The 27,850-nt window shown below is 54.3% G+C and overlaps 11 protein-coding genes and 1 non-coding gene across 12 annotated transcripts; 3 read left to right on the plus strand and 9 right to left on the minus strand.

Moving 5' to 3' along the window:
• Positions 1-102: 102 nt before the first annotated feature.
• BO95DRAFT_214419 (uncharacterized protein) lies at positions 103-1,023 on the plus strand. Its single transcript, XM_025581140.1, has 3 exons — positions 103-284; positions 355-449; positions 546-1,023. Exons 1-3 carry the CDS (start codon positions 261-263, stop codon positions 847-849), a joined length of 423 nt encoding a protein of 140 aa, XP_025439685.1. The 5' UTR covers positions 103-260; the 3' UTR covers positions 850-1,023.
• A 2-nt stretch (positions 1,024-1,025) lies between these two features.
• BO95DRAFT_445343 (uncharacterized protein) lies at positions 1,026-2,724 on the minus strand. The gene is made up of 2 exons (XM_025587128.1): positions 2,091-2,724; positions 1,026-2,013 (listed from the first exon to the last, which is right to left on the minus strand). The coding sequence occupies exons 1-2, from the start codon at positions 2,688-2,690 to the stop codon at positions 1,198-1,200; spliced, it is 1,416 nt and encodes a 471-aa protein (XP_025439686.1). The 5' UTR covers positions 2,691-2,724; the 3' UTR covers positions 1,026-1,197.
• Positions 2,725-3,960: 1,236 nt separating this feature from the next.
• On the minus strand, positions 3,961-5,896 carry BO95DRAFT_502334 (uncharacterized protein; the record flags this gene model as incomplete). The annotated part of the gene is made up of 2 exons (XM_025591040.1): positions 5,829-5,896; positions 3,961-5,772 (listed from the first exon to the last, which is right to left on the minus strand). The coding sequence occupies exons 1-2, from the start codon at positions 5,871-5,873 to the stop codon at positions 3,961-3,963; spliced, it is 1,857 nt and encodes a 618-aa protein (XP_025439687.1). The 5' UTR covers positions 5,874-5,896.
• A 283-nt stretch (positions 5,897-6,179) lies between these two features.
• Positions 6,180-10,100, minus strand: BO95DRAFT_419202 (bifunctional urea carboxylase/allophanate hydrolase; the record flags this gene model as incomplete). Its single annotated transcript, XM_025584486.1, has 4 exons — positions 6,180-6,427; positions 6,495-9,793; positions 9,857-9,976; positions 10,030-10,100. 4 exons carry the CDS (start codon positions 10,098-10,100, stop codon positions 6,180-6,182), a joined length of 3,738 nt encoding a protein of 1,245 aa, XP_025439688.1.
• A 1,063-nt stretch (positions 10,101-11,163) lies between these two features.
• BO95DRAFT_445345 (uncharacterized protein) lies at positions 11,164-11,851 on the plus strand. The gene has a single exon (XM_025587129.1). It carries the CDS (start codon positions 11,620-11,622, stop codon positions 11,800-11,802), a length of 183 nt encoding a protein of 60 aa, XP_025439689.1. The 5' UTR covers positions 11,164-11,619; the 3' UTR covers positions 11,803-11,851.
• Positions 11,852-12,232: 381 nt separating this feature from the next.
• Positions 12,233-12,733, minus strand: BO95DRAFT_466156 (uncharacterized protein; the record flags this gene model as incomplete). Its single annotated transcript, XM_025589188.1, has 1 exon — positions 12,233-12,733. One exon carries the CDS (start codon positions 12,731-12,733, stop codon positions 12,233-12,235), a length of 501 nt encoding a protein of 166 aa, XP_025439690.1.
• Positions 12,734-13,213: 480 nt separating this feature from the next.
• On the minus strand, positions 13,214-15,194 carry BO95DRAFT_502344 (alpha/beta-hydrolase; the record flags this gene model as incomplete). The annotated part of the gene is made up of 5 exons (XM_025591041.1): positions 14,850-15,194; positions 14,455-14,769; positions 14,274-14,389; positions 13,903-14,200; positions 13,214-13,800 (listed from the first exon to the last, which is right to left on the minus strand). Exons 1-5 carry the CDS (start codon positions 15,148-15,150, stop codon positions 13,214-13,216), a joined length of 1,617 nt encoding a protein of 538 aa, XP_025439691.1. The 5' UTR covers positions 15,151-15,194.
• A 1,201-nt stretch (positions 15,195-16,395) lies between these two features.
• On the minus strand, positions 16,396-16,466 carry BO95DRAFT_t227. Its single transcript has one exon. It is a non-coding gene; the product is annotated as a tRNA-Gly (tRNA).
• A 248-nt stretch (positions 16,467-16,714) lies between these two features.
• Positions 16,715-17,437, minus strand: BO95DRAFT_445346 (phospholipase). The gene is made up of 2 exons (XM_025587130.1): positions 17,361-17,437; positions 16,715-17,293 (listed from the first exon to the last, which is right to left on the minus strand). The coding sequence occupies exons 1-2, from the start codon at positions 17,395-17,397 to the stop codon at positions 16,839-16,841; spliced, it is 492 nt and encodes a 163-aa protein (XP_025439692.1). The 5' UTR covers positions 17,398-17,437; the 3' UTR covers positions 16,715-16,838.
• Positions 17,438-18,068: 631 nt separating this feature from the next.
• Positions 18,069-19,908, minus strand: BO95DRAFT_455243 (sugar porter family MFS transporter; the record flags this gene model as incomplete). The annotated part of the gene is made up of 4 exons (XM_025588317.1): positions 18,069-18,535; positions 18,600-18,840; positions 18,893-19,590; positions 19,692-19,908. The coding sequence occupies 4 exons, from the start codon at positions 19,906-19,908 to the stop codon at positions 18,069-18,071; spliced, it is 1,623 nt and encodes a 540-aa protein (XP_025439693.1).
• A 2,709-nt stretch (positions 19,909-22,617) lies between these two features.
• BO95DRAFT_466158 (acetyl-CoA synthetase-like protein) lies at positions 22,618-26,070 on the plus strand (the record flags this gene model as incomplete). The annotated part of the gene is made up of 5 exons (XM_025589189.1): positions 22,618-22,767; positions 22,871-23,029; positions 23,084-25,033; positions 25,082-25,189; positions 25,279-26,070. The coding sequence occupies 5 exons, from the start codon at positions 22,618-22,620 to the stop codon at positions 26,068-26,070; spliced, it is 3,159 nt and encodes a 1,052-aa protein (XP_025439694.1).
• A 550-nt stretch (positions 26,071-26,620) lies between these two features.
• On the minus strand, positions 26,621-27,592 carry BO95DRAFT_466159 (uncharacterized protein; the record flags this gene model as incomplete). Its single annotated transcript, XM_025589190.1, has 5 exons — positions 26,621-26,810; positions 26,869-26,932; positions 26,989-27,301; positions 27,354-27,418; positions 27,475-27,592. 5 exons carry the CDS (start codon positions 27,590-27,592, stop codon positions 26,621-26,623), a joined length of 750 nt encoding a protein of 249 aa, XP_025439695.1.
• Positions 27,593-27,850: the final 258 nt, after the last annotated feature.

Below are 27,850 nucleotides of genomic sequence, written 5' to 3' on the forward strand. Positions count from 1 at the left end.
GTTTGGCTGAAGGCCAAGACATGTTCCTTTGATGTTGCGAACTATTTCGACAAAGCCAAGGGTGTGAGGCTCAATTTTACTACTACTGAGTCCTAGTACTGACGATGTCTGGCTGAGGTGATTTCCCAAGTATAAAAGAATGACTTCCTCGACTGAAGAACGACAGCAGTAAAGTATCCGCGACAATAATTATCTATCCCGCAAACCAATCCTCGACAAAGTCCCAGTTCGCACATCAACTATTCGATAAATCAGTCAATATGGGCTGGCTCGGTACCCTTGGAGTATATCTTCATTTTCCTTCACCCTGCTACACTCTTCTCTACAGAGCTAATCTGCTTCTCTCACTCAAAGCCTGTGTACGGCGACCACGCAAGTGACAAACCCGACAACACCATCCCAGTTCTCAACAACGACAATGGGGACATTAATGCCGGGTACGGTGGAAAGTACGCAACTATTCTCCCCTTCACTTCCTTCCTCCCCTTACGCTGTTACCCTACATATCGAGCCCTGAGAAAGACTAAGAAGCGAAACCCCTGCAGATTCGTCTGGCTGGTGGCCCAGTACCACGCGGAGCGAGGCACCGGCATCTCCGACATCCGGGTCGTCTTCTCTGACCACGCACGCGAGGGGGCCTTGGACCTGGCCAAGGGAGCGGGCGGGCTGTATCGGTACTTGGAGTTTCGCTATGGCGGCGAGGGCGAGCGGCATGTGAGGCAGGTGGTGCTTGCGCGGCGGAGCGAGCCCATGAATGCGGCCACCGCGCAGAGGCTGGGCTTCCAGGGCTTCAGCGACAATATCGACCACGGTCGCGGGTCGTTCATATACTTGCTGTGGAATTATTGATCCGTACTGTTGCTGAGCGGTTGCGGGATTGGTGATTGGAGGCAACGATTTGTTGTTCGACTAGTGGGTACAGTGAGGGCGGGCAAGTGAGGTTGAAATTTCTAGATAGTGAAGTGGAGTGGGTTTCGATGCTTGCGATGTTTTGAGTCTCTACCGTAACCCTGTAAGAAACGTTTCCCAGCACCCGACTACGCAGCACCTGCAAGCAGACTAGATTATTACTCTATGTTCAAGCATACTTTTCAGGGTCCTCAGAAGGTATTTTCGGTTCTTTCCGCGTCGTTTTGCAGTCGCCATACGACTCAACCCCTGTTCCCTTAAGGCAGTGAGAGAGATGCCGCTGGTCCATTACTGGTGTGTACTCCAAGGAAACTCCCCATCGCCACCCTGCAAGATGATCTGAGACTGACTTCGCACAAAGAGCTTCTGGCCGGTGGGACTCGACACGAGGCGATCGAGGGCGTGTACCACGCGGGCCGGCCAGTGTATCTCCATCCCCAGTTCCTGCGCCAGCATACTACAACGGACCATGATACGGAAGCACTCATTCAGGTACTTCTCCAGCACTGTCCGATTTCCCACGTGAAGGGGATCATGTGGCACGGGGAGACGGTTTCGTGGTCGATCGTATTCCGTCCATGTGGTGATATCCAACACCAACTCCTGCGGCAACCCTTTGTGTCGCAGATAAGCCTCCACCCGCGCAATATCCGATGCACTCGGATGATAGGGAGCATTTGTATCGCAGGTCAAAAACACCTCGAACGGAACCTTTCCAAATGGAAAGTTATCTTCATTCAGAAAGAGACATGGCGCGTAGGGATCGTCCTCGTCGTCGAGCGGGACGCTGATGGGCACCCTCGCCTGCTCTTCGGCCAGAAGCTTGGCCATGATTGGCAGGTGGAACTGCCGGTCGATGGTGAAAGGCGCTTCGAAATGGTCTTCCAGCCCAAAGAACCGGCGATGAAATTGGCTTGGAACTTCGGCCTGCGAGTGCATTTGCGTCCATCGGAAGAGGGCTTGTTGGTACATTTTCGTGTCGCGGTAGTCATCCGATCCGGGGCTACTATCCGCCCGCAGCTCCCGAAGGCTGTCCAGAATGTTCAAAAGGAGGTAGAAATCCAGCGTGACCTCGAAGACCTGATCCCACCCGACTTCTGATTCCTGAGATCTACATTCAGTTTGTTGGACCTTGGAAGAGGCTGTGCGGAAAGATGTGATGAAATGCGACCGTAACTTACTGTATCCCAACACTCCCGGACTTCCATCCATTCCCGCAGCCCGATCGCCGGATGGGCGCAGAGTCGTAGAACGGGGTCCATCTCACCCAAGACGAGAAGGGCGTTGACCACCTGCAGATTGAAAAAGGCATCACCATTGACCCGGAAGAATTCAAAACAATCGTTGTGTTGGTATTGACGCAGGAAGGCGGATCCCAGTCTTTCCCTGTAGGGCAGCGGGCATCCGCACGCGAAACCCTCACTCTCGACATGCCGACACAGGTCTGGCGAGTTGGTCACCTTCCAGCCAAACTCCCAGCAGTCGTTCTGGCACCATGCGTAGGCCAGCGGCTGGACCTTGTGGGCTACCTCGTCGGCCAAGATGATATCGTCTCGCTGGGGTGGGTCATACCTCGCCGGGTATTTCCGCCGCTCGCGCTCGGTCTCGCTGGCGATCGCATGGGCCAGGGACTCGGCGAACTGGCCGATCTCTTGGCCCTGTTGGGGCCTGAAGCGGAAGTACAGATTCGTAGCCTCGGATACATCGGCAGAGGGATGGGATTGGAAAACGAGATTGGATGTCAAGGCATCCCAGCAGATGCCGTCCGCTTGATGAGCCATTCTGAGGGGGAGACGGAGGGCGGAGAGCTTCTACTGAACTCAGGGTAAAGAAACACGGTGACACTAATATAAACATGCGAGGTAAGAAAGCCGCAGGAGCATGGGCCCCCCCATTGGTTGTCTTGGGAACGAGTGCTTTACCAAGTTCATGATTCAGATTCCTTAAGCGCATTCTAAGTGGCAGATAAACCGATATCTAACACGCTAGGCCCGCTTACTGTGACTCATTTTGACGATAAGATGTGAAAACCTGGCAATCTAGAGATTCTGCCAAAACCAACCTTTGCCCTGCTACTGCTGTAGGGGAGCCAAAACACACAGCCAGATCCGCGAAGATGGAGATGCTGATATGCCCAAGCTCTATGATTAATCCGGACAACTCCCCAAAAGGAGCTGCATCGCCAAAAGTGGCTGTGCGCTGAGGCGATGAGCAACGCGACCTTTTACATCCATCCGGTCAGAAACGGAGTTGGTAAAGTTACTGCACTCTCGTCTATACCTGAAGAATGACAAAACGGAGATTGAAATGTCAGCTAAAGTATCCATGGACTTGTGATGCGTCAGATATCAGAATGCAGCAGTTCAGGACGTGTAGATCAGGAAATGTTATATATATCATCTGGCGGCTCGATCATGGAGACGGGAGCTATTTCTGACTACTAGTCAGGAGCAATAGTGGCGCGGTCGAGTCCCTATGACTCTGTCCTCAGCTGCCAATGCTATGTCTTCGGGCTCATATCATGCCTAAAACAAGGGACAAATCTGCCAGTAGAATAACCCACTTTGCTTGGGCTGGGTCGTATATCTTTTGCATGTATTGAAAACTAATCACCGAAACATATTCAAGTCTCTAAGGTGGTGGCTAGGTAAGGTATCGCGATCACCAGTTATCACACTTTGTCGAGGGCCCGCCGGCTTAGTAGCCAAGCAGGCGCTCACTGATCACCTCAATGGTTCTTAACTAGTTGCTCCTAAATATCCTTATGTAGATGATCCCACCATCATCCCACGTGGGTCTTTGATCTTTTCATCAGTCTACACTACGTTTAAGGGATCGCACATGACCGATAGATGAAACCACATACAACGTGAAGACAGCCTGTCTATGAGTATGGATCTTACAGAGCGACTTGTGCTGTAGATTGTTTCACAGGTGAGCCCTAGACATCCGTCCCGACAACTAGACCGGCTACTGGCTGCTATTTTTCGTTCCTACCTGATGCCTCGATTACGAGCTTGTCGAGGCAAAGAACAAAAAGGAAGTGCGTCTCTATTGCAGAGGCCAGCTCTGCCAGTCTAACGGCCAATCCTTGGTTGCCCGGGCCAACGGCCAAATAGACTCAAAGATCTCAAGATCCGCGCTCGTCACTGCTGATCTCCTTCCTTCCCAGCGTGTTGTCTCACGGTTTCGGGGCCGCAGCCAACCGGCGCCATCCCAAGCGACCTGCCACTTCCCCATGACCTGAAAGTTGAGATACCCGCGCGCAAGAAGAGCCTGTGAGTTGCTAATTTCAGGGGCCACCCGATACTGACCGTGGTGGCCTGCGAGCGGGTGGAGGCGCAGCAGTCGCAGAGTGCCCCTCTGCGGCCGCGGGTGGATACGCTTGAAGATGGCCGCGGCCAGCGGGGCGTCGATCGCGCAGTTGATGGCACAGTCCCGGAGAATCCATCTGGGCACGTGGTCCTGGTTGTGCCCCTGCTCGTACTCACTCAGCGCGCGCGGCGGGAAGGGTGTCCCGTCGTCCTGCACCACCGGGAGGCAGTTGAGAACGAGGTCCAGTGTCTCCAGCGCCGGGAATTCGCCGAGGGCCTTGTAGGCCTCCGTTTCGGTGGGGTGGCCCCGGTGGCGCTGCACGCAGATGCGCAGCGTCTTCAGCCTCGGGCAGCGGACTGCCATCCGGCGAATCGCATCCGCGGGAAACATCGGGGCGATCTGACCCTTTTGCGCCAGCCGGGTGGACTCGTAGCTTTGGTACTTGGGGGTCTCACGATGCAGCTTCAACTCGACCAACGTCGAGCCATGGCGGTCGAGGACGGCAGTGGGGAGAATCGTCGGATCGTACGTGCCCAGAAGGCAGAGATACGTCAGCGGCGGAAGCGAGTCGAACATCGCCTGAATGGTCTGGGACCATGAGGGTAGAGAGTCTGCAGGCGGCTGGAGGGAGATGGTGAGACGCTTGAGGGCGCGGAAGGGCTGCAGGTCTGTGATGGCTGCCAGCGCGCTCTCCTCTTCTAGGGCGCCCGCCGTCCATGCAGTCAGGTAGCCCAGGTCGGTCACCCGGGACCACGCTTGGAACCCGTCCCCGGTCATTGTGGTGCTTAAGGGTAATGACAAGATTTCCAGCCTCGCACGCGTAGGGCTGGTATCGATTCCGCTCTCCGGCGGCCGGGACTCGAGCCATTTGGTGTAGTTCTGCCGTGTGCTGCCTGGCGTCTTCGGGCTGATCTGCAAGGACACCTGCTTGATATGGGGCGCTTGGCGTAGGAGATCTCGCAGAGAGCGATCGGGATGCTCCGTGTGAACGGTCTCATAGACTGGATCTTCGTAGTAGATAACCCGAACCGCATGTAGCACCGGAGATTGAGCCCATCTCTTCCGCGAGAAGTCCTCCGCTGGGTAGAAGCTGCAGCGGAGAGATACCGATACGTGGCAGTGCGGGTGCGCCTGGGCGAGAACATGTAACAGTTCCGGCGGGTAGTACATGTGAATCAGGAAATCGAAGCGCTTCAGCGAAGTCAGCCGCTGCACGAGGCGGATGATGGGGTTCCAATCCCCCATGTATACACCCAACCCGGGGACGATGATATCCTCCGGGGGACTTTGGCGTAGATACCGACAGAGCCTCTCGTCCTTCGCTGCTGCTATGGAACGCCTCGTATCTCTATTCAACAGTATCACGTGTTTCACAAGCGGTAGAATGAGGGTAGCGTCCAGAAGCCGAATCACGCGGTCAAGACGAGCTGGCTTCTTGGCCTCTAGGTGGATAAGGAGGGTTCCATAGACGCCAGGTCCGGCAATCTCGTGCCACTCATGGTTCACCTGCGATAAATCCCGCAGGGAATCCCGCGACACATCGCCGATCTAGCAGATGCGGTTAGAGGGGTTCATTAATACAATGCAAACGTCACTGTTCTTACCACGTCAGCAATCATTTGCTTTATTTCGACTGGCAAGCGGTTCATGATGAGAGGTTGGTCTGGTGCCGAAGCAAGGAAGGAAAGAGGGGCAACAAGCTGGAGAAGAACAGACATACACTTGAGTATTTACTCAGGATTATATCACGTGAGCTGACGGTTCGTGCACCCAATCAGCGCCTTGCTTATTAGGGCACACTTCGTAAATCAATTGCAGGGAATTCTATATACAGTACTTATATCTCGGAATTTGGGACGAAGATTCAATTGTGGCGTGTAGGGTGACTGGGGAGAAGAAGGCTGTTTGGCAAGTTTTTCACCTCAGTACATCTTCTTCCCACTTCTTCGACCTGTTCAAACTTCTTGTGATTGTTGACGCAGAAGTACAATCGGCTGACCACTGTGCACACTACCCCCCGGCTGAATCAAGACCTTTACCACGGTGGCGCCCGCCATTGCCGCAGCTACATCGACATTGATTTCCATTTTCATCGCCTCCAATATTGCGAGGGTCTGGCCTTCGGTCGCCTTAGTGGCCGGCTCAACAAGGACCTTCCACACGTTGGCGCTGGTCGGGGCTTCAACCGCTTGAATTGTCGCGTCTAGAAAAAGGGGCATGAGATCAGTCCGGGGCTCTGAATGTAGAGCCAGGAGTGCCAATCAACTTACCCTGCAGTAAGCGTGCTACCTCATCGTCGTCAGGCACCATCGCGTCTTTCTCCGCGAGCCATTGGTCCAGGAGAGCCTTCTCCCTTGCCGTGGCTTGGGTGGCTGCCACGAGCTGCTTCTGCCGAAATACCTCCATTTCTGCCCCGGTCTCCTTCTGCAGTTGGTGGTATTCGGCCATGTCGAAGACACCATCCTCGATCTGAAATTGATACCGCCCCGCCTGAAGGTCCGCCACTATCCGGTCGTACTCCTCCCCTGACACTTCGAAGAAGCTGATTGTATCCATATCCTGAATCAGCCAGGGCTGCTGCTGGAAGACTGGGTTTGTGCCGTAGAGATCGAGCGTTGGGAGAGACATTCCCAGGGGCATATACCCACCGGGGCCATCGACCTGGTAAAGACATATTGACGAGCCACCGTGGGCAAAGCAGCCAGCGGGGGTGTAGTTGCGACTGGGATTCAACTTGGGGGTGCGGATGCGGTGGCGGGGATCCTGGGGCACGGCAATGGGCAAGGCCATAATGAACCCCACTGCGAGGACGACGTTCTCGGCCGCCAACAGGACCTCCTTCAGCTCCTGCGGGGTCAGGCCGTTGAACTCGGCTACATACGCGAAGGGGTCCGGGAGGTAGGCTGCGGTCGACCGCTGGGTGGTCGTGTAGCGCTCGAGCATCTCGACCAGCTTCTGGTGCCGGAAGGTGACAGGGAGCCGGTACCGACGGATGGGCAAACGGACACGGCGCATGTCCCCAAGGGTGTGTTCAATCTCGATCAGTCCGCGGGACAGATCAGCTCGCTCCATCCCCGGGCCGTTATACCAGACGGCCAACGAGCTTCCGCATGCGACCAGGTTGTGAATCTGGCCGCCTTGGTTCCGGTTGGTGGAGACCGCCCCGGTGGCCGACTCGAGGGCGCGTTTCAGCGCTGTCGACCGACACTTCATCTCCAGGTCCATCTTGCCATCGCCGTACTCGACGAGGAGGTAGTCGTCCCCTCCAGATCGGTAGGTCACCTTGGGCTGCGACTCAGTCGCCTGCAGGGAAGCCACCACGTCCTGTCCCGGGGTATAGGCAATGGAATTCAGCGCCGCATCATCGAAAGCGACAGCATCGTCCCACGAGTCATTCGCCACACAGGAAGCCATCCTCTGCAGAAAGCGCCCGTGTCGGCGCCTACACGCCAGCGCAGTATCGAGGTCGACCCGGCGGAACCGGAGGGTGTCTCCAGCGCGAAGCTGGCCGAGCTTATAGAAGTCCGCGCGTATAACGGTCAGACTGCACAGAAAGCCGCCAAAGTCCGGACAGTCCACCGGCAATAGGACCGGCTCGTCCCCAGTCCAGTTCAGACCACCCATCGGGTATCCATATTCGAAGACGTTGCTCGGGTGGGACCCTCCATCGCCCCCGTCGCCACGCGCATACTCCGGTCTCGGGCCGATGAGGCGGATGCCACCCCGTGCAGCATTATGGCTCACCCTCCAGGTTGTTGAAAAGCACATCTCAATGTCTTTGAGGGTCAGATAACCGGTCTCGTATGGGCCAGGCATGACTTGAATCACCCAGTCGGTAGAATACTGGGGGATCACGGAGCGTGGCATACTGATGGCTCGTGCTTCTGGAAGCTGGTCCCGCGAGACAATGTGCAGGAAATCGCCAGCGCGGAGGGGCCGACCTTGGTACCCGCCGACTCCGACCAGCGGGTTGGTCGATTTACTGTCGAACCAGCTCGCAATGTTGAGAAACCCGCCATAGACAGCCAGATATACACGGCACTGCGCAGCTAGTTTCCCGATTCTGAGCGTCTGACCTGCCTGGACACTAACACGCATCCATTGGACAAGCTTCTGACCGTCCAGCGTAGCAGGGATGGGAGGGCCACAGAGCGCTACCACCGCGTCTCCGAGGAACAGAAGCTCGGGGCCCGTGAGGGTGATCTCGAGTGCCTCCGTGGTCGGAGGGTTTCCCACGAGGATATTGGCGGCTTGGAAAGCGATCGGATCCATCGGACCGGCATGACCAAATCCGTGACCAACGGACGGTCGCCCGGGATAATCTTCCACGAGGGTGTATGATCCGCCAGAAATGACATCAATGGCTGCAGGGGCATAGTCCAGCGAGTCGAGGAACTTGGTAATGGTATGGCCCATACGAAATCGGTCGTCGTCGACAATCGCTGAGAGGTAGTCGAGATTGGCCGGGGGGCCGCAAATGACACTCTTTGCCAGCACTTCTGCCATTCCAGCTACCGCGTCAGATCGGGTGGATGCGTGGTACATGATCTTGGACAAGAGGGGGTCATAGTCGGGGCTAACCGTGAGACCAGCCCTAATCCAGGTGTCGATCCGGGTTCCGGGAGGCTCGTGCCACCTCACCTCCTGGATTAGACCCGGACTAGGCGCGAAGCCCCTAGCCGGATTCTCGGCATAGACTCGTGCTTCAATAGCATGACCACATGGCTCCAGCCACTGTGCTTGCCGGGCCTCCAGCTCCTCCGATAAAATGCCGCCGCATCCCCCGAGCTCGCAGTCTGCTTGTTGTAGCATGAGCTCTACCAGATCAACGTTGTAGCACATCTCAGTGATCCCGTGCTCCACCTGCAGTCGCGTGTTCATCTCCAGGAAGAAGAAGTCTCCAGACACATTATTCACGAGGTATTCGACTGTGCCGGCGGAGCCGTACTGAACGCTCTCCGCCAGCGCCACCGCGGCCTCTGTCAGCTTGGCCCGGAGCTCCGGGAACCGTTGCGTCACAAAAGGACTGGGGCACTCCTCCACCACCTTCTGGTTCCGGCGCTGAATTGAGCACTCCCTCTCCCCGATGCTGATGGCTCTTCCCTGCCCGTTACCGAAGACCTGCACTTCGATGTGGTGACTATCCGGATAGTACCGTTCCAGGAAGACGCCCGCGTTGTTGAACAACGACTCTCCGCGGGATCTGGTCGACTGCAAATTCTGGCGCAGCTCTGCCTCGTTGGTGCAGGCCATCAGGCCCATGCCGCCCCCGCCCGCGGTGGCCTTGAGCATCACCGGGTAGCCGAGCTGTTGAGCCATTTCCACGGCGGCATCTTCCGACTGAACAAGGCCCGGAGATCCGGGCACTACGGGTACGCCCGCCGCCAGCGCCAGATCCCGGGCTGTGTGTTTGAGACCGAAAGACTCGATGGCCTCGGGCGAGGGTCCGACAAAGATCAGGTCCGCCGCGGCAACAGCCCGGGCAAAGGCGGCGTTCTCGGAGAGAAACCCATAGCCGGGGATGATGGCCTGCACATCTCGTGATTGAGCGATGGCGATAATCTGTTCACTGCCGGGACGCGATCATAATTTAGCTGGGTAGTGTGTAGAGCGTGGATTTGGGGCTACACACCCATCAATATACGCAGCTCTGGCCTCCCCGGTCAGGAGAACTGCCTCATCAGCAGCGCCAACATGCCCCGATCGTGAATCCGATTCGGTGTAAAGAGCGACCGTGCGAATGCCAAGCTTCCTGTGGCCCTTTCGCTATCAACGGACACAGTGGATACGCGGGGCTGCACTCACTTTGCGGCTACCAGAAGTCGACAGGCGATCTCGCCCCGGTTTGCTACAAGTAGGGCTTTGAGGTGTTTCATGCTGCAAGGGTAAGGGAACGAGCCGGTGTAGGAATCGCTCTGGCTAACCGAAACCACTTTTCTGGGAAGTAGTGAGTACAGAAGTGGAATTTAAGCCCTTTTTCTGTGAACCATCTTGATGGCCCCACGTTCCTAAAGATAAGAGTCTCTACCTGGTTTTGTGATAACAGCTGTTCCTCTACTGCTAGAGAAGCGGGGTTCAGCTCGAAGGGAAGAGGGGCACTGCGGGCGCTGCACTGCATGCGACAATCATTTCCCAATGGGTCAACCCCTGTAAGTTGACGCAATATTGATTGGGCAGATTCTATATGGACTGGCAACTCGCATCAGATTGACGTCTTATCATTCCAGGAAGGACAGAACTCGCTCCGAAGCCACTGGGTCCCGTCTTCCCGAAAAGACAGGCTATTTCCGATGTGGTGCCCCGACAATCGCTGGTCAATATCTATAACTTATCTATATTTACAGTCCGCTGTCGTCGCACTGAATCCAGCATGTAGTTCCTAGCTACAACCGTCGCACTACTTGGAAACGGCATTCTCTTGGTAGTGCGGTGGTTATTCAGACAAATGAAAAAGTATCACGAACTGACATAACGGTATGGAAAGCCCCCCCTTCTTCTGCAGGGATCTAATTGAGGTACATCAGACTTCAGCCGGATACCAGCGGTGTCACATTCGCCTCTCAGAGGAATCAGTGTTTCCTCAGCTAGCCCTACCAGATCAATGGCTAGCTCTTCCAGCTGGAAAGAGGAGGTCCGGTCGCGCACCAACGTCCACAGATCCAACAACAGATCCAGGTAGTGTTCATCAACAATGTCCACGATACTCAAGCTCTTGAGCGATGCGGGAAAGAGCTCAGTCAGTGGGATTTCACCGATGAGGAAACTATGGCGCATCACCAGGTTCTCTAGGACGGTAAATGGTTTCAGAGACCCAATTTGCTCCTCGGCATGCTCAGCGAAATCGGCATCGGTCCACTGTTCAATCTGCCACGCCGTATTATAAGCAATGCACGAGCGCCCCACGACTCGTTGCTTTTAGCCCTACTCCATCCCTCGCGCCATACACCTTCGCCATGCGAGAAACCCTCTGGGAGACGCTCTCCTCGGACCCAGTCTGGAAACAAAAAGCCTTCGATACTAACATAACCACCCGGAACAAGAGCTTCTCGGTGCCGCGGCACAACAACTACCCGGTGCGAGAGCGCCTCCCTCCATCCCCATCAATCCGGAGCAACCCCTGAAGCCATTCATCATTGTCGAAATTGGCGGTCCAGGGAGTGGACATCCAGCGGTTCGCGACGATATTCCCCGACGTGCCATGGGACTGATACTCGAGGATCTCCGGGAGACGGTGAACGGGATCCCTTCGGGGCTCGTCTCGAGAATTCGACCAATGGTGTATAATTGTTTTACGCCGCAGCCAGTCAAAGGTAAGAGTTGAATCTGCCTTGCTTCTGATCGGCTTCGAGTTTTGTTTCCGATTCCCTGCTTTCTACTTATCTTCTCAAAATATCCATGGGAGAAATTCCAGGAGCGGACCTCTATTACCTCAAATCGATCCTGCACAATTGGAACGACGAAGCAGCCCGAGTCCGAGGCGGCAGTGGGGAGTTACTGGTCCGGGTGGCGGTGTGGCCCGGGGAGGGAGCCGATCCGCAATGCGTGATTGAGAGTTGTTTGGTGGAGTCTGAGGCATGAGTGTAGGGTTTGGCTGTAGGAAGTTTCATTCACATCCGGTTCTGCTCAGTAAAATGAAGATGGTTCAAAATGCTTAGCAAACAAAAACATACAACAGAAGGGATTCGCTGGTGGTCACCCACCCAACTACTAACCTCCCGGCGTGTGGCTTAAGTACGGCTGAGCGGACGGGAAGCCCTGTTTTCCACACCCTGTGGTCGTATGTGCTGAGGTCGAAAAGGCGTTGATCTATAATGGCTGACTAAAAAGTAAGATTTTTATACAGTTCAAATAAGAGCGACGGCAGGTTTACCTAAAATAATAACCCCGGATTTTTTTATTGATTTGTTACTTTGTTCTTCATGCCTTGTATCAACGACCAGCAGGCATGTAAAGAAGCAAACCGAGTCCACAGAAATACAACCTTCCAGGACATCACCCCTCCACGACTTCACCTCCGGGACTCATGCTGGCGTGCGTGATGCGCCGCGAACGCATCCCAAAGTGCCGCAGTCACCCCGCATGGCCGGCCATCGGGCATGCGGACAGTACACACATAGTCGTTTTCCGCGTTGCGCTGGTACTGGTACTTGACCTGACAGTTCACTTTCTTCTTCTCTTTCCCGGGGCTCGCAGACTTCCCGCGCTCCTCGGCAGAATGCTGCGGAGTCAACCACGGCGTGCCACAGCTCGGGCAGCCGTAGACCAGCCGGACATTCCGCTCCGACAGCTCGTGGATCCTCAGCTGCGCCACACAGCCCAGATGGAAGCAGCTGTAGCAGTTCGAGCACTGGTGCAGCGCCCTCTCCGGATCCTCCTGGAGGCGGTGGCACAGCCCACACTTGAGATGCGTCATCCGCGGGCGCTGCACCGGGACCTGGAGGGCGCGGAGCTGCTCCGGCAGATAGTGCACGTAGTATGCGAGGTTGAGGTGGTAAAGTGGCGGAGACATGTTCGTTGTAGGTCTGTCGGTTGAAGGGTTGGTTGAAGGGGGGGTTGCTGACGAACATGCAGAATAAAAGCATATCAGGGCGGGTTATATACTTCACATCACCACAAAGGGAACACTGATTGTAAGCAGGAGTATTTCAGTGTGGAACAGGTTCACCTCTTTGAGGTATCTTGAGATGGCGGTATTCTTCGCGTTGGTCATTTGATAGCGTTCTTTGTAAGCAAGCACTTGGTCTTTGACAAGCTTGCTTCTGACTACTGCCATTGAGCTTGGCTCTGTCACCTGGTTGGGGTTGTTTCATGTTGCAGATATTATAAAATTATTGTTCACTCTACCACCTGCTAAACCACATCCAACAATCATCAACATAGTCATCATGAAAAGAATCTTCATATACTTCGCCGAAAAAGGCTCTCCGGAAACTATGTTCTTTCCTTTGATCTTACGCCAGACACATGGTTTCTCTGAATGTTGCCAGATCTATCCCCTCCACTCCAGCGGAACTCTCTCATCGCGTCCGAAGATGCGGAACGGAGCGCTGGAGTCCCAACAACCGGCCTCCAGGAAATCGCCCGTGACATTCCGCACGGCCGTCGTGTTCCCAAACTCCAGAATCAACCCTCCAGATGGGGCACTTGCATTGAACGCCGGCCAGCCCACCGCCGTGCTGACTGTGGCAGGGTCCTTGAGAAAAGCCAGCAAATAATCCTGCATCGCCCGCGAGGTCGTGACCTCCAGCTCCGAGATCTCCCCGACATCCAGCATGTACGTACCAAAGATCATCAATAGGTCGGACCAATGGAACGCGCCCAGCCAGGGAACGGGGCTGATGTTGGTAAAATTGCCCGCCCACTCGTACCGGTACGTCTCGAGCCCCAGTGAGGCCCGCAAGAGCGCATCCTTGTACGACGCGCAGAGCCATTCGCCGGTCGTCTCCATGGTGGCGGTGTCATTGCCGGGGGTGATGGGATCTTCGCGGGCGGCGTTGGAGCGGATCGCCGGCCCGGGAGCAACCCGACCCAGTCGGTATCGCTCGGTTTCATTGGCGAAAATGTACTTCTCGTCGGCTGTAATATATCCCACTTTCGTTAGTCATATCCCGACACACGAGACTAAAGCAGAAGAGGATGGGGATCGGGACAGAGGGAAGAGGGGGAAGGGAGACAAACGGATATAGTTCGTGAACGCAATAGACGGGGTGCCATTATAGCGGTTGATATACTCCTCGATCTGAACCCAAGACACTTGGCGCATGCACTCCAGCTCCGCCTCGGCGTCGTCTCCGTAGTTGCATCCCAGACCCTTGGCAACGATGTGGAAGTCCTCATAGACGTCCTCCGTCTCCGTGAGGTTAATGGTCACCGACGGCGGCGCGGAGATCACGCCGAAGCGGACCGCGAGAGGATTATCCGGGTAGGCGAGGGTGTAGAGGTGTGTCAGGGCAGCGCCCTGGGATTGGCCCCACAGCTGCCATGCGAAAAAAGATTGATCAGACTTGATCCTCAGACCGTTGTCAGAGGCCTACTCATTGCAAACTTACCATAATGTTCTCTGGATCTCCCCCGAATGCCCGAATATTCTCCGACACCCACTCCACCGCCGCGCGCACATCCATCAGAGTCAAGGATGTCTCCTTCAAAGCTTTAGACTTGGGATCTAGAAGCGCAAAGCTCTGTCGTTAGAAATGTGCCGTCTGATGAGGGTTCCAGCTGAGTACCCACTGCCGAAAATATTTGCCCGGTAGTTAATGGTCACCACAATATGCTCCTGCGAGTTGGCAACCCAGTTCGAAGGCAGCTGGGAGGGGATCGCGATGCCCCCTGTGGTCCCTCCTCCGCCCGTGACGAAGAGCGCAACGGGTAACTGGGAGGTCTCGCTGGCATAGGCCGGGGTCCAGATGGCCAGTGACAGGCAGTCTTCCGAAGATGACCACGCGACGGAGCCCTGGTTGTCGGATTCGCCGATACTCAGCAGGAGATTCGGCGGCTCATATTGAGCCCACATGGACTCGCCCGCAGCAACATACTGCGGGCATGCTGAAGAAAAAAAGGTCAGCCGTTGTTGTCAAGCAATAAACCCAGCCTTGTCATGGCTGATCAATGAGGCATTGGCTTACCCGGGCCAAATCGAGTCGAGTCAATTCTTTTCGACGAGTGCGCCAGTTTCTGAGGAGGAAGCCAGCGGAGGTCGCCAACCGGTGGCTGCGCATAGGGCACCCGCAAGAACTGGCGGACATTGGGATAGGTATCATTCAACATGCCAATGAAGGTTCCGGTCCGGGTCTCGACGGTCAAGTTCGACCAGTTGGACAAGGTCCGCGCGGGTTGCCAACTCAGATCCGCATAATAAGGAGGGTTCAACTCGGCCAGAGCCAGGGAGGCAAGGCCGAGCCACCCAAAAGTCGCCCACGGAGTCATGGCTCGCGAAAGTGTTGTGCTTCTCCACTGAATAGCTTTGTTCCCCAATGCGAGTTGTTTTACAGCTCATATTGGCCTGGACGGGCTGGGGTATGGGGCAACTTATGAACTCCAACTACATGCCGAGTCTGAAAGCTCCGAGTGCGGCGGATGACCGAGAGAATCCGAGAACGGAGACAGGCGTGAGCTTCCCTGACGGGACAAGGAGCGTGGGGAGTGTGGGGTAGTGAAGAAAATGATAACCCGGGCACTTGGAGCCAAGCACCCCATTTTATATAGCCCGTACGTACGTATTCGAGCCGGAATCAGACCATGTTTCCCGGCTTGACGGACTGTAGAGCAGGATTGGATTCCACGCCAAGCCCAAAGGGCAATGTGCCGGCAAATTCATTATGCGGGGGAGAAAACCGACTGCTCCCGTGGTGATGATGACTCCCGCCGAGATATCGTAAGAACCTTATATGGTCGCCCCATTTTCCATGTCGTCTATACATGTAGGCACGGAGAGTGCGCGTTGCACCGGGTACATTGTAGGAGAAGACGCTCTGAAGACTCGCTTACGATATATATCGCCCTCTCGCATGAGGGACGTTTTGTCTCAAGCAATTGGAACCGAAGTGTAGAACCTGTGGCGTCACGGAATATGTGGCTCGGAGTAGTCTTCCTGAAGCAGGCAACACGACCGCGAATTAGCACCAAACAGGCAAAGTGTAAGAATCACCGATCACTCAAACTGAAAGAGGCTATGTCACATTCCGTACTCTTAGTAAAGATAACGACAAATGGCTAGCTTCCAAATCGGCCATATGACATCGGCCAGGGCAATGACAAGGCTATGTATGAAAGGGAAATAGGGAATTTCAAGCAAGTAGGACAATACTGTACGTAGCTCTTGAATGATACTATTTGGTATAGAAAGAACCAAATATCTCCAACTAGGTTGTCAGGAAGCGAAGTTAGGCTCTACTAGCTCAAAAACGACATTTTTTATTAATGCTATGGATCGGGTAGTTGGTGGGATATGATCGGTCGGTTCTGCGTGGCCATGATCCCCATTTTGAATCTGGACCTGGTTATGTTGTTATGATCCATTTATTGGAACAATGTGGGGTCAAGCCAGATGTAAAGATTACTTAGAACGGTGTCGAGTGAAGCTCGAGCTAATTTACAGGGCTAGTGGACAATTTGGGATTCGTGGATTGCTAAGAGACGAAAGTGTTGAAGAGGGAAAAAAGAAATGCTGAGTGCATCATCCGTGAATCGAACACGGGCCTCATCGATGGCAACGATGAATTCTACCACTAGACCAATGATGCTTCTATGAGGTAAGACCGGCAATCTCAGTTATATGAAGCAATCTAACCTTTCTACTCGCAATTGCATTTTACCCTGGTCCGCCCACTAGTCAACAGAGACCATGCATTTCTCATCATCAATAGATGCGTCCACACCCAGACCCATACGATCATCAACTTGACCACAGCAGAGAGCTATTGCAACATAGAATATTATAGAAAGGCGAATGGTTACCTGGATGAAGGCGAAGTCCCAATTCAAAACATTCCTGATGATCCACACCCGACTCCGTATTGTACTTACAACATTGACTATCTCTACCGGCGAGGATATTCCCTCTCGTGCGGAGCGAAATACACAAACACCTTGCGAACGGTATTATCACGACATCTCTACCGCTTCTTACTAAACGGAGGTACTCTAGGGACGTGCCTCCCGAACTTCCCGAACCACCGCACCGCGCGATAGTACAGATGAGCACAATTGACGCAGCTCCAATGACTATTGATGCGATGCCACGGCGTCGTCACCCCGCGACACATGTCCACCAGATCCTGCTTGAAGCGCGCATCGATCGCCTTCTTCGAGGGGGCGTGGTCGAAGCGCCCCTGCTCCTTGTAATTCCGGTATCCGAAGTCGTGGCGCAGACAGCTGTCGTGGAAGTTGAAGCCCAGCGGGTAGTCCATCGAGGCCGAGCAGCCGTCGTCCGTCCAGTCGAGCCAGGGGGGTCGTCCCTGCACGTCGCGCTTGTAGGTTAGGAATTCTTGCAGCGTGGCGTCGAAGAGCAGGTAGTCCGTGCAGGTCTCTTTTTGCTGCTGCGTTGGGCGGGATACCCCGCAAGTGGCGGCTTTGGTAGCACGCTGTTAGCCCTGATCTCATCAATTGTTCCATTGTGCGTTGATAGTCAGACATACATCGGGCCGCTGGATTATGCTGTTGTCTTGGGGTCATGAGGTTAATCTGATGGTGATTATGATGCGCCGTTCCGAAAACGTTCTACAACGCAATGTGACTGTTGAATTCAGGTCCATGAGAATGCGCCCTAAGGAATGGATTTCCCAATATATATAGCGGTGGCTGGGAAGTTTGAATACGAGGGCCATCTGACCAGGCTCATAGGGACAAGACTCGTGATCGTAATTTGGGTTTGAAAGGCTTCTTAGACCTATACACAAAGGAGCCAGAATTATCTGCGAACAGCACATAGTACAGTACCATCCTTTTCTTGTGAGGGAACAAAGAGGGATTGTGAGGTTGCGCGGGTGCGCCCGTATTCGGGTGGGGATTCGGCATGTCTGGCTTCCACGGCACGCGCGTCGCATCCTGCACCACAATTCCAAGGTTGACTTCAAAATGACCCCTCCTGCATTTTCGGGAGGGCGTATGATTTCGAGAGAGACCAGCCGCCGTTTTTGTCTCATTCAGGAAGAATAAGATTCAAATCACTTGCAAAACAATATCTTCAAGCATCATGTCGGCTCGACTGCGTAAACTCATGAATAGTTCATCAATAGAGGGAAATGTACCCCGGTGTCTTGGGCAATTTTCGCCTTGAAATCATACCCTGTGAGTATGGATGCCTCAGAACAAGAATTACACCCCCAGGGATCATATATGCTACACTATGCAATATCCTTGCCATGGTCAGTCCTCACCTCCGACACCCCCCGAATCTCCTCTCGGTCCGCCCCCGCGAACGCCGTATCGCCAAACAACTCTGCAATCTCCTCCAACGTGCTGTTCGCCGTCTCCACGTAGTAGAAGTACACCAGCCCAGCTGAGAACAGACAGAACCCGGCGATCACCAGGTAGAAATACCCGTGGATTCCGGCAAAAGCATCCGGAGAAACCATGCCGATGATGAAATTGAAGATCCAGTTACTGGTGGTGGCCAGCGCCATGCCCTTGCTGCGGCCGCGCAGGGGGAAAATCTCAGCGGGAAGAAGCCACGGCATCGGACCCCACGTGAATCCGTACACAATGTTGTAGAGCATGACGAAGGCGTACTGTCCGTTCGCGCGGGTGTGGATGTCCAAGTCCGCTTCCGTGAAGGCGCAGACAATGCTGAGCAGGATTGCCATGCCGACACCTGGTTTGATGGAAATGTTAGCTGTCCAGCCCGGATCAAATTCCCACTTATGGGGGAAACTCACCTCCGAGGATGAGCAACGGCTTCCGACCCCACTTGTCTGCCAACCACCATGTTACGACTGTAGCCGCAGTATACGGAAGCGCGTTCGCTGCGGTGTAGAGCAAAGACTTTCGTTCATCGAAGCCCGCGGTGGCAAGAGTGCTGGGGAGGTAGAAGGAGATGATGTTGATGCCGTTGAGCTGCGCGAACATCTGCACCGTGATCCCGACAATGGTCCGTTTGCGGTATCGCGTGAACATCTCCTGTTGGCTGTCTTAGTATCGCCGTGAATGACAAAAGGCATGAGGATTTTACCATCCAAGTGGACTTTCCGAGGTTGCTTTCGAAGATGACAGCCTCTTCAATCTCGACGAAGACCTTCTGCACATGCTCGGCTTCGGTATCACCGTTCGCGTGCAGGTCGGCGACGGTCTGCAGACTCTCCTGCATGAATCCGTTCTTGGCCAGCCAACGCGGGGTCTCAGGGAGATAAAATGACATTGCTAGCAGGATAAACGAGAGGACGATCTGGATGATGAACGGCCCCTGCCAAGACATCTCCCCGGGCAAGAGGAAATTGAAGCCGTAGTCCACCCAGCACGAAAGCATGTATCCAGCAATGAGGAAGGTATACTCAATCCCCACCATCATTCCACGCCGATGCGGGGCGGCGATCTCCGTCTGGATGATGGGCACAGTCATGGACAGAAACCCGACACCCAGGCCCTGGATGGTGCGACCAGCAATGAAGGTGCCAAACCCAGGAGCGAACATTTGGATGAACGCGCTGAAGAAGTAGATGAACCCTCCAATCCGGACACACTTCTTGCGCCCGATGATATCGCCGAGTCGTCCTGCGATGAGAGCGCCCACCGCTGCGGAGGCCTGTAAACATGCCACTGCTATGCCGGTAATCGAGGGATCGACCCCGGATGTTGAACCGTCCGCACCGCCGTAGTCTTTGAAGAAGCGGGCGACAAACACGGGATTCACGAGAAGACCCGACATGATACCTGGGTTGAACTTGCCATTTAGCCGTTCTTCTTGTTTATCTTGTCTTTCCTGATCCCTCTCTTTTTTCTTTTTATAGCTTGACGGTCGGGGTAGGACACACCGGAGTTGTATCCGAACAGGGCATCGCCCAAACTACCGAACGCACATGTCGCATAGAGCAGAGGGGCGCCCTTGAAGGGATATCGGGCGGTGATGGTCTTGGGCTTCAACCTTCTCTCCAACCAGCCTTGTTGTTCATATTCGCGAGCCGCTACCGCCTGTGCGGTGCGGGTTAGGGCAGCCTTGTCGGTTGCTGCAATGGCTTCTTTCACGGACATCGCGCCAAAGTGCTGCGGATGAGCACTATCAATCAGATAAAAATGTGTTCTCGTTATTATCACGACACTGCACGAGGCATTCTGGGGCAGAGTGGCCGTGGGGCCGTATTTCTACCCCGGAGAGTCGTCCCATGGGGAAGCGAAGGGTTACTTCTCCAGGTTTAGGGAAGTGGAGCCTCTGAACGATGATTGAATCCGAAGGAACGTAGGCCAGGCCGACAGGCCTCAAGCCAAGCCGGTTGTAACATCTTCTAGGGTCACCGGATGCCTGTGAGGGGAAATGTTTTCGGTTCCGACCGCAGTGGGTTCCGTTCCCACTTAATCCCGACTCCCGGAAGCCCTCATCTTCCGCCGGAACCGAAGACATTCATTCACTGTCCGGAGGATTGAATCTTAACCGGGCCGGTAGAATGCCATTTAGGGTCACGTGAATGCGATTGTCCTACAACATACTATCTATACCGATGCCCACTACACTAGGAGGCATACCCATTGAGCGACAAATGCTGCTAAAACTCTTAGCTAGGCTCATGAGCATGTGGGATAGGGAACTGACTGCGGTTGACCTCCAGTATCTCCACCGTGGCAAGGCGACATCACCTATCATCTCCAGAGTCGCTATAACGGCTTTAAATTGCTTCATAGCCCACCCGCAAAGTTTGATAACAAGAAGTGAATCCACGGCCTCGAAGTACAATTGATTGCCGGTGGCAACTATTCAAATTTTCTGGAGCCATCTCCTGCGAATAATCATCCCTATAAACACCCAGTCACGACTCTGAGGTCCTTGTTCCAGCGATTTTGATCTCGAGTTGCAAGGTAAGTGAAAGTATCCGGTCTAAAATGACTCTGGAACAACTCTTCTATCTCGAGTTGACCGAAGAAGGGGGCGCTTCTCTATTTCTTCCGATCAGAGCCTTGTCAGCATGGTGTTCTGCAGTGCACTGTCAAACTCGAACCATCACTTTGGCTTGAGCCGGATTCTCCAGAATCTGGTCAAGATGACAGCCTGCACTACCAAGGCCTAAAACCAGATGTGAGTAGGCCACAAAGGCCTGAGATTCTAGCACATCATCCAGAAACCTCGTGTCGCCTACAAGCTCTCTCAACGCCCACGGATCAAAACAGAGTGAGCCTGCTTGCGGATTGGGAAACACCTAATGGAGAGCCGAATCCGCCCCGGCGGAGGTTCCGGCGGAAATATTGCCTTGTATCATGGGCATGAGTACAGACCTATTTTGCCCGAGACGAAAGAGACTGCGGACGTCATTCCTAGGTGACCATCGCGTCGCAGTTCGAATTAAGCCGCCTACACCTTTGTGATTACATAAATGCCACCGGGCTTTGAGTGAGGCGGGCTTTACCTCAGAGCCGAAGTGACCAGGTCGGATTGATAATAGTTTTGCCACTCTCGCCAGGTAGATGGCCTAGCGGTCTATGAACTGATCCTAGTAGGATCTGTCGTATGCCATGCCCATTCCATCCCATTCTAAGACCACCAGACTCGGACCCAGGCTAGGAAAATGATCGGGAATGGTCGGTCAAACTCGCGTGCCTTGATGGAATTCGATCTCACCCGATGTTTCAATCACGCGTGTATGTCGCGCAAGATCTTTCACTTCATCACCTTTGGGCCCAATGACTGTCTCCAACAGATCGAAGTCAGTATCGGTACATAACGCAAAGAAAATGTCGCTCTAGAGATTCCGCCTGACGGAGGTAGCTAAGGCTAGGTTACATGGTCATCACAAGGTCTGCTCATCATTCACGTCGGCACCCGCCCGCTCACAGTCCCGCCTTCCGTATATTAGGAGGCTCGCCTAATATTCACGGTCACCTCAGGAGGATGAAGCTGCATCGTCATATCACTTTCTGCAGGTCGCACACTGTCTCTCCGTCCACACTTACGAAGTTTTATCTCTTCTAAACCGGAAGACGAGCGTTTCATACGCCAGATTCTCGAGCAAGACTCACTACTTAGAACTTTCATATTCAAGTCCAAGACTAGGCCATTCCGTCCAGGTGACTTGAAGTCTTGAAGTATTGGTAAGCCGCCACCTGTTGACCCGCCAATTTTGGATGTAACTCACACTAATGCCTTTTCTCAAGCGTTAATCCTCGACACCAGAAGAATCGGACAATGGATATCATGGTGGTCAATTACATCGCTTCTGGTGAGACATTTGTGCGATTTCGATGAGCACAACATTATTGACTGCGGCTTCGACTCGCCCTGCATGTGACTAGTATGCGGTATGCCGCAAGTCTGAATGCCTCCCCGTCACTCCCGGACTTCCAGAGTGCCTTACCATGCTCGATCTTGGATGCTCTCGTTTGTTGGCAGAAGATTGACATTCCTTTGTGAGACAAGGAACATTCAAATTTGTCTTTGGGCTGTCTGCCGATCGTTGCGCATGGGCCGCCGATTTCGAGAACGGCTACCTAGACAAGTCGGATGCGCGCTAGAATTGTTCTCCAAACCAAAGATTCTCCTGTCTCTCATAGTACGACTGGACCCAGATCCAGAAGACCCAAAGACAGAATCACATCACGCCGTGGTGGAGAAGAAATGTGGCGTACCTCCAGGCGGGTAATGTGAAAATCACGCATATGACAAGCGCTAAAAGTAAGACCTAGTGTCGGGGTAACAAAGAAACTCACATCACACGGACTCGGCTGTTTGCTTTTCTCATATAGAAGTCCAATCCCATGCCAAAGTCTCCAGTGCTGACCTCGATTCACATTTTCGAATCTCCAACCATCATTTCGCAAGTGGAGTTGGTTCTTGTTTCCTTTTCGTGGGTTTGCAAAACATTGACCGCTGCTGGGTTGGCACGACTCGACTTTTCCCTGACCGTTGTCTGTCTCAACAACGATAGGAACGATGAAGCTATATGTCCTAACCTCTCGCTGCTCCTGCGGCCTTTCTCCGAAACCTCGCAAGCTATGAAGAGGGTACCAGGCCGTCACATACGAAGTTCTCGCCAATGCCATTAACGGCCTTGCCCACTGGCTGGTGAGTCACCTAGGCCCTGGCAAGGGAGAGGTTCTCACCTACGTGGGCCCTAATGATTTGCCATACCCAGCTTTGATTCTTGGGGCTGTGAAAGCGGGTTACTGCGTATGGTGACTCTCGTTACTACTTTCACATCACTGCTAGTCTCAACTAATACAGAAGGCACATCTTCTTGACTTCGCCCCGGATCAGCCCCGTGGCCCATCAGTCCTTGTTACAGAAGCTCAGCTGCACCACGCTGATTGCTCCGGTACCACGCCCTCCTGCCGCGGCAGCAATCCTGAAGGCCGTCTCGCTCCAGGTTCTCGATATCCCGAAGAACTCGTAAGCATCGAGTATCCGCCCTTCGAATTTTCGAAGACCTACCCGGAAGCGGCCCTCGAGCCACTGATCATAATCCATACCTCAAGGTCCACCGGAATCCCCAAGCCCATCACATGGACCCACGAGACAGCTGTCAAACATATGCGGATGCAAACTCTGGACCCTCCCCCGGGTTTTGAGACACAAAACCAATGGGCCTTCGGCAAGAAAATGTACATGATGCTGCCCCCCTTCCACGCTGGCGGAGTGGGGCATCTCCTGTTCGTTACTCTGCCTGTAGGGATCACGCTTGTGATGCCAATCTCTGGAAGCTTGCCTACCGCTGCCGGGATGGTGGCAGCGCGCCAGCAGACGCCCTTCAGCTTCGCTTTCGTGACACCATCGATCGTCTCGGAGCTGGCGCAGACCCCAGAGCTACTGGACGATGTCCGCACCCACTTGGAGTTCCTTGGTTACTGCGGCGGGGATCTACCCCAGGCGATCGGTGACACTGTGGCTGAGCGGATCAAACTGGTGAGCATCTATGGTGCCACGGAGATGGGACTGATCTCCGCGATTCACTCGACGACCGACCGAGATCCGACCAAGGACTGGCGCTATACGCGTTTCCACCCTCATCTCGGGGTGCAGATGCGCCACTTCTCGGGCGAGGAGCATGAGCTGGTCATGGTGCGTACCCCTGAGTACGAACGCCACCAGTTCCCTTTCAGTATCTTCCCTGATCGTCAGGAATACCACACTTCCGACCTCTTCATCCGTCATCCGCATCCGGCCAAGGCCGATCTGTGGCGCACAACGTCACGTCTGGACGATGTGATTGTCTTTCTCAACGGCGAGAAGACGAACCCAATCTCGATGGAGCAGCATATCGTTGCCGCCAACCGGGAGGTGACTGGCTGCCTGGTCGCCGGTGCTCAACGCTTTCAAGCCGCGCTGATCGTGGAGCTCGGGAAGGCAGAAGCAGCGCCGAGTGCCAGTGAGCGCGCGGCGATGATTGAGAAGCTCTGGCCAAGCATTCAGGAGGCCAACAGCGCCTGTCCGGCTCACGCCCGCATCACCAAGAGCCACATTCTGTTTACCACCCCGAAGAAACCCATGTTGCGCGCTGGGAAGGGTACCGTCCAACGTGCTGGTACATTGATGCTCTATGCATCGGAGCTGGAGACTCTCTACGCCGACGCTGAGAAGTTGGCGCAGGCGACCGGGGGCATGTTGGCAGGGCCCGGTAGCGTAGATGATACTAGCCAGGTCGCCGAATACATTCGTACCTCTATCCTGGCAATCACGGGGTGGAGTGCAGAGAAGCTTTGCAATGCAGAGAACTGGTTCACTCTTGGCTTAGACTCCCTGCAGACGATCACATTGACCCGAGAGCTGAAGCATGGTCTCAATCTACCTGCTCTCACGCCTAATCTGATTTACTTGCATCCTTCCGTGACGGCGCTCACCCACGCGGTCGAAAAGCTGCATCAGCAGGGTAGGGAGTCAATGCAACTGCAGCAGGAGACTTTGCTTCAGGAGCGCGACCAGCTGCTGCAGAAGTTCACTAGCCAGATCGAATTGCCCGCAGATTGCACTGTGCGGTCTGCGACCAGACCGTCGACACAGACGGTAGTTCTTACCGGCTCCACGGGCCAACTGGGCTCATACATCCTCCATGCACTGCTTCGCAATCCCTCTGTGGCACATATCCATTGCCTCAACCGCAATGAACACGCTCGAGAGATACGGCACGAGCGCATGGTGACGTATGGTCTAACGCCCCTGGCTAACGACGAGTCTCGCGTGAGTTTCTGGATAGCGGATCTTAGCCGAGTAGATCTCGGATTGTAGCGCGGAGTCTCCAAGCAGCTACAGCAAACGACTACATTGATCATCCACAACGCCTGGACGGTGAACTTCAGCCACTCCCTCGCGGTCTTCGAGCCCCATCTCCAGGGTGTAGTGAACCTCATCAATTTCACAACTCGCTGCCCTCAGTCCCCACAGCTCTTCTTCCTCTCCTCCATTAGCTCCACCATCGGCCATAGAACCGAGTCCGCCCTCACCCCGAGACTATCATAACAACCACCACCCCTGCCCCGAACGGCTACGCGAACAGCAAGTACATCGCCGAGCATCTGCTCGCCCACGCTGGGCAACAGAAATTGCAGCAGCAATTCCAGAACCATAACGAGCGGGGACCCTCTTTCGCATTTGCCCGCGTCGGCCAGGTAGCCGGTGTAGTGCGCTTTCCGGGCCTCTGGAACCCGGCAGAATGGTTCCCAAGCCTTGTCCGGAGTTCGTGGCATCTCAAATTCCTTCCAGATACATTGGGTTCCGCATTGAATCGCATCGACTGGGTCCCAATCGATCTTCTGGCCGAGGTCTTGGTCGACTTAGCCCTTCTCGGCGGAGCCCAAGGTGGGAAAATGGCTGATTCTGCGCGGGGGCAGGTGCAGGTTTACCATCCTCTTAACCTTCACCCCAAGTCCTGGGATAGGGTCCTCCCTGTTATCGACGAGGAACTCGCGGCGCGGCGCGGTGTTACTGGACCTGAAGTAGTCCCACTGCGGGAGTGGGTGCAGCGGGTTCGTTTGGATGTCGAGACCGCTGGACGCGGGGAGGGCCGTCAGAAGCTCGATGAGAAGGAGTTACAGGTTCTTCTGGCGCGTAATCCGGCGGCCAAACTGCTGGACTTATTCGAGGGGCTGGTCGGACAGACTGAGTCGGAGAATGCGTTGGAGACGGTGCGGACAGCTGAGATCAGTCGACGACTGCAGGAGGTGGAGGGGGTGCAGCCGGAATGGCTTCGGAAGTGGGTTGGGGAGTGGTTGGATTAACTTTCCTCCTGCAATTTGTGTTCGCTAGAATGGATCAATTCATTCACGCTGGCGTCATCGCTTCTCCTTCGCGACAAGACTAGATACATGAGACGAAGCTGGCCCCTCCTTTCTGGAGGGTGAACGATAACATGTGGCTGGAGCGGTAGACTCCGAGGTCTCACTGCAACACCCAGACCTTGTGAGGGCTTGACCCCAGAGCCTTTCTGCTTGGCCACATTGTTTATGTAGAAGTTTAGTGAGAAAGTAGACTGAGGTCAGGTCAATACACGTAGAATGAGACATGTTCCATATGAATCTGCTGGTTAAGAGATAGAGGTTCAAGACTCTTTGCCAGTATGTCTGCCTGTATGACAAGGGTTGTCGAGAGTACTACTGCTCTTTACTTGATCTACGCTCCAAAGCATACCTATCATACACTTCCTCCGAGTAAGTAAAAGAGTTGCTCTGTCGAAATATGCCATTGAGTAATCTCTTGTTTCATTGGCGATTAGTGTTATTTACCTTGCAAAAGTGTTATATCTTCAAGTAATGCAGCCGAGCCGGAGAATCAGCATGGGGCCGGGCTCGCCCATTTCCGCCGGGCGGCCAAGCGCAGGGAGGGTATACTCAAAGAGACCAGCGCAACGCATATCTCCGCGACGGAGCAGAAGTAGATCGGCACGATGTCTCTCGTCGGATCGTTGCCCCTGTAGAGCTTGACGATGTAGGCCAGGCGGATCGTTGCCATCGAACACGTCCTGATTAGGTCCATCAGTTCCGTCCGGTCGGATCGATCATTGCATAGACGGGACTCACAACAGACCCGTTGAGCATAACAGCAGCAGAATACCGGTCCTTAACCGACATTTCACGTGAAGACCTAGAGCATGCTCAAACCACGTTCTCACAGTGAGATGTCCAACGTTGAAGACTCACCCAAAATTGGCCGAACAGGCAAAGCTGTGATCCAGATATTACTGATCAGGAAGACCACGGCCACATCGCACCAGAAGATGAGCTGGCTGATGCATGCCCCTTGTGCGGCCTTGGGCTCAAACCAGAATCGCCCGATCGGGTGGCACTGGAAGATGGCCACGAAGATGAAGACGACGGTGATCACCACGATCACCGCGATGGTGATGGTGATGATGGTTCGCATGTGCTGGAAGACCTGGCGGTACAGAAAAAGGATCGACAGTTTCACCAACGCAGCGGAGGTGATGTAGAGAACCTGCACGGCCAGTTGGATCTAGAGACGGTGGTTTCAGCTGTGGAAGATCTTTCTCCGCTTGTGCTCGAACCTTTCCAAGGGCATCATAATCGATCCCGCCTTCCTCGCTCCTGCGGCCGATCCCACGCAGGACTCCTACAGACTGATTAGCGGGAGTTGAGAGAACCTTCGTCATTGAGATAGTACAGTACCTAAGATAATGGTCGCAAGCATCCCCGCACAGGTTACAATGGCCCCGAGACCACACAGATCCTCGGCTATGCTCGACTTTGACAGCCAACAATGAATGGCGAGTTTGAGCGATGTCATGACCAGGGCGACATAGAATATACATGCTGAAAAGACTATGAGACTTAATCCGTAGCCAGATGGGCTTGAGTGCTGAGTGAAGTCAGTAGACCGAACGCTACTGCTTCAACAAAAGCATGAGTACAGTACAGTACTTATTTACCTCGTCCATTGAAATGATTATATTAAAAGAGTCTAGCAACGACTGCGAAGCCTGTGGCTACTAAAAAAAAAAATAGCTACACGTATTGAGATTTGGCACACAACTGTAGTGATAAA

This window comes from Aspergillus brunneoviolaceus (assembly GCF_003184695.1).
Source record: "Aspergillus brunneoviolaceus CBS 621.78 unplaced genomic scaffold BO95scaffold_56, whole genome shotgun sequence".
Taxonomy (NCBI): Eukaryota; Fungi; Ascomycota; class Eurotiomycetes; order Eurotiales; family Aspergillaceae; genus Aspergillus; species Aspergillus brunneoviolaceus.

Excerpts from the sequence above, each read along its gene's own strand:
- BO95DRAFT_214419 (XM_025581140.1), top strand. The coding sequence starts at position 261 with ATGGGCTGGCTCGGTACCCTTGGA. Across the intron at positions 285-354 it reads GCTGGCTCGGTACCCTTGGA|CCTGTGTACGGCGACCACGC; the intron begins GTATATCTTCAT and ends TCTCACTCAAAG. Across the intron at positions 450-545 it reads AATGCCGGGTACGGTGGAAA|ATTCGTCTGGCTGGTGGCCC; the intron begins GTACGCAACTAT and ends AAACCCCTGCAG.
- BO95DRAFT_445343 (XM_025587128.1), bottom strand. The coding sequence starts at position 2,690 with ATGGCTCATCAAGCGGACGGCATCTGCTGGGATGCCTTGACATCCAAT. Across the intron at positions 2,014-2,090 it reads TCCGGGAGTGTTGGGATACA|GAATCAGAAGTCGGGTGGGA; the intron begins GTAAGTTACGGT and ends TGTAGATCTCAG.
- BO95DRAFT_445345 (XM_025587129.1), top strand. The coding sequence starts at position 11,620 with ATGGGAGAAATTCCAGGAGCGGACCTCTATTACCTCAAATCGATCCTG.
- BO95DRAFT_445346 (XM_025587130.1), bottom strand. The coding sequence starts at position 17,397 with ATGACCCCAAGACAACAGCATAATCCAGCGGCCCGAT. Across the intron at positions 17,294-17,360 it reads GCATAATCCAGCGGCCCGAT|CCGCCACTTGCGGGGTATCC; the intron begins GTATGTCTGACT and ends GTGCTACCAAAG.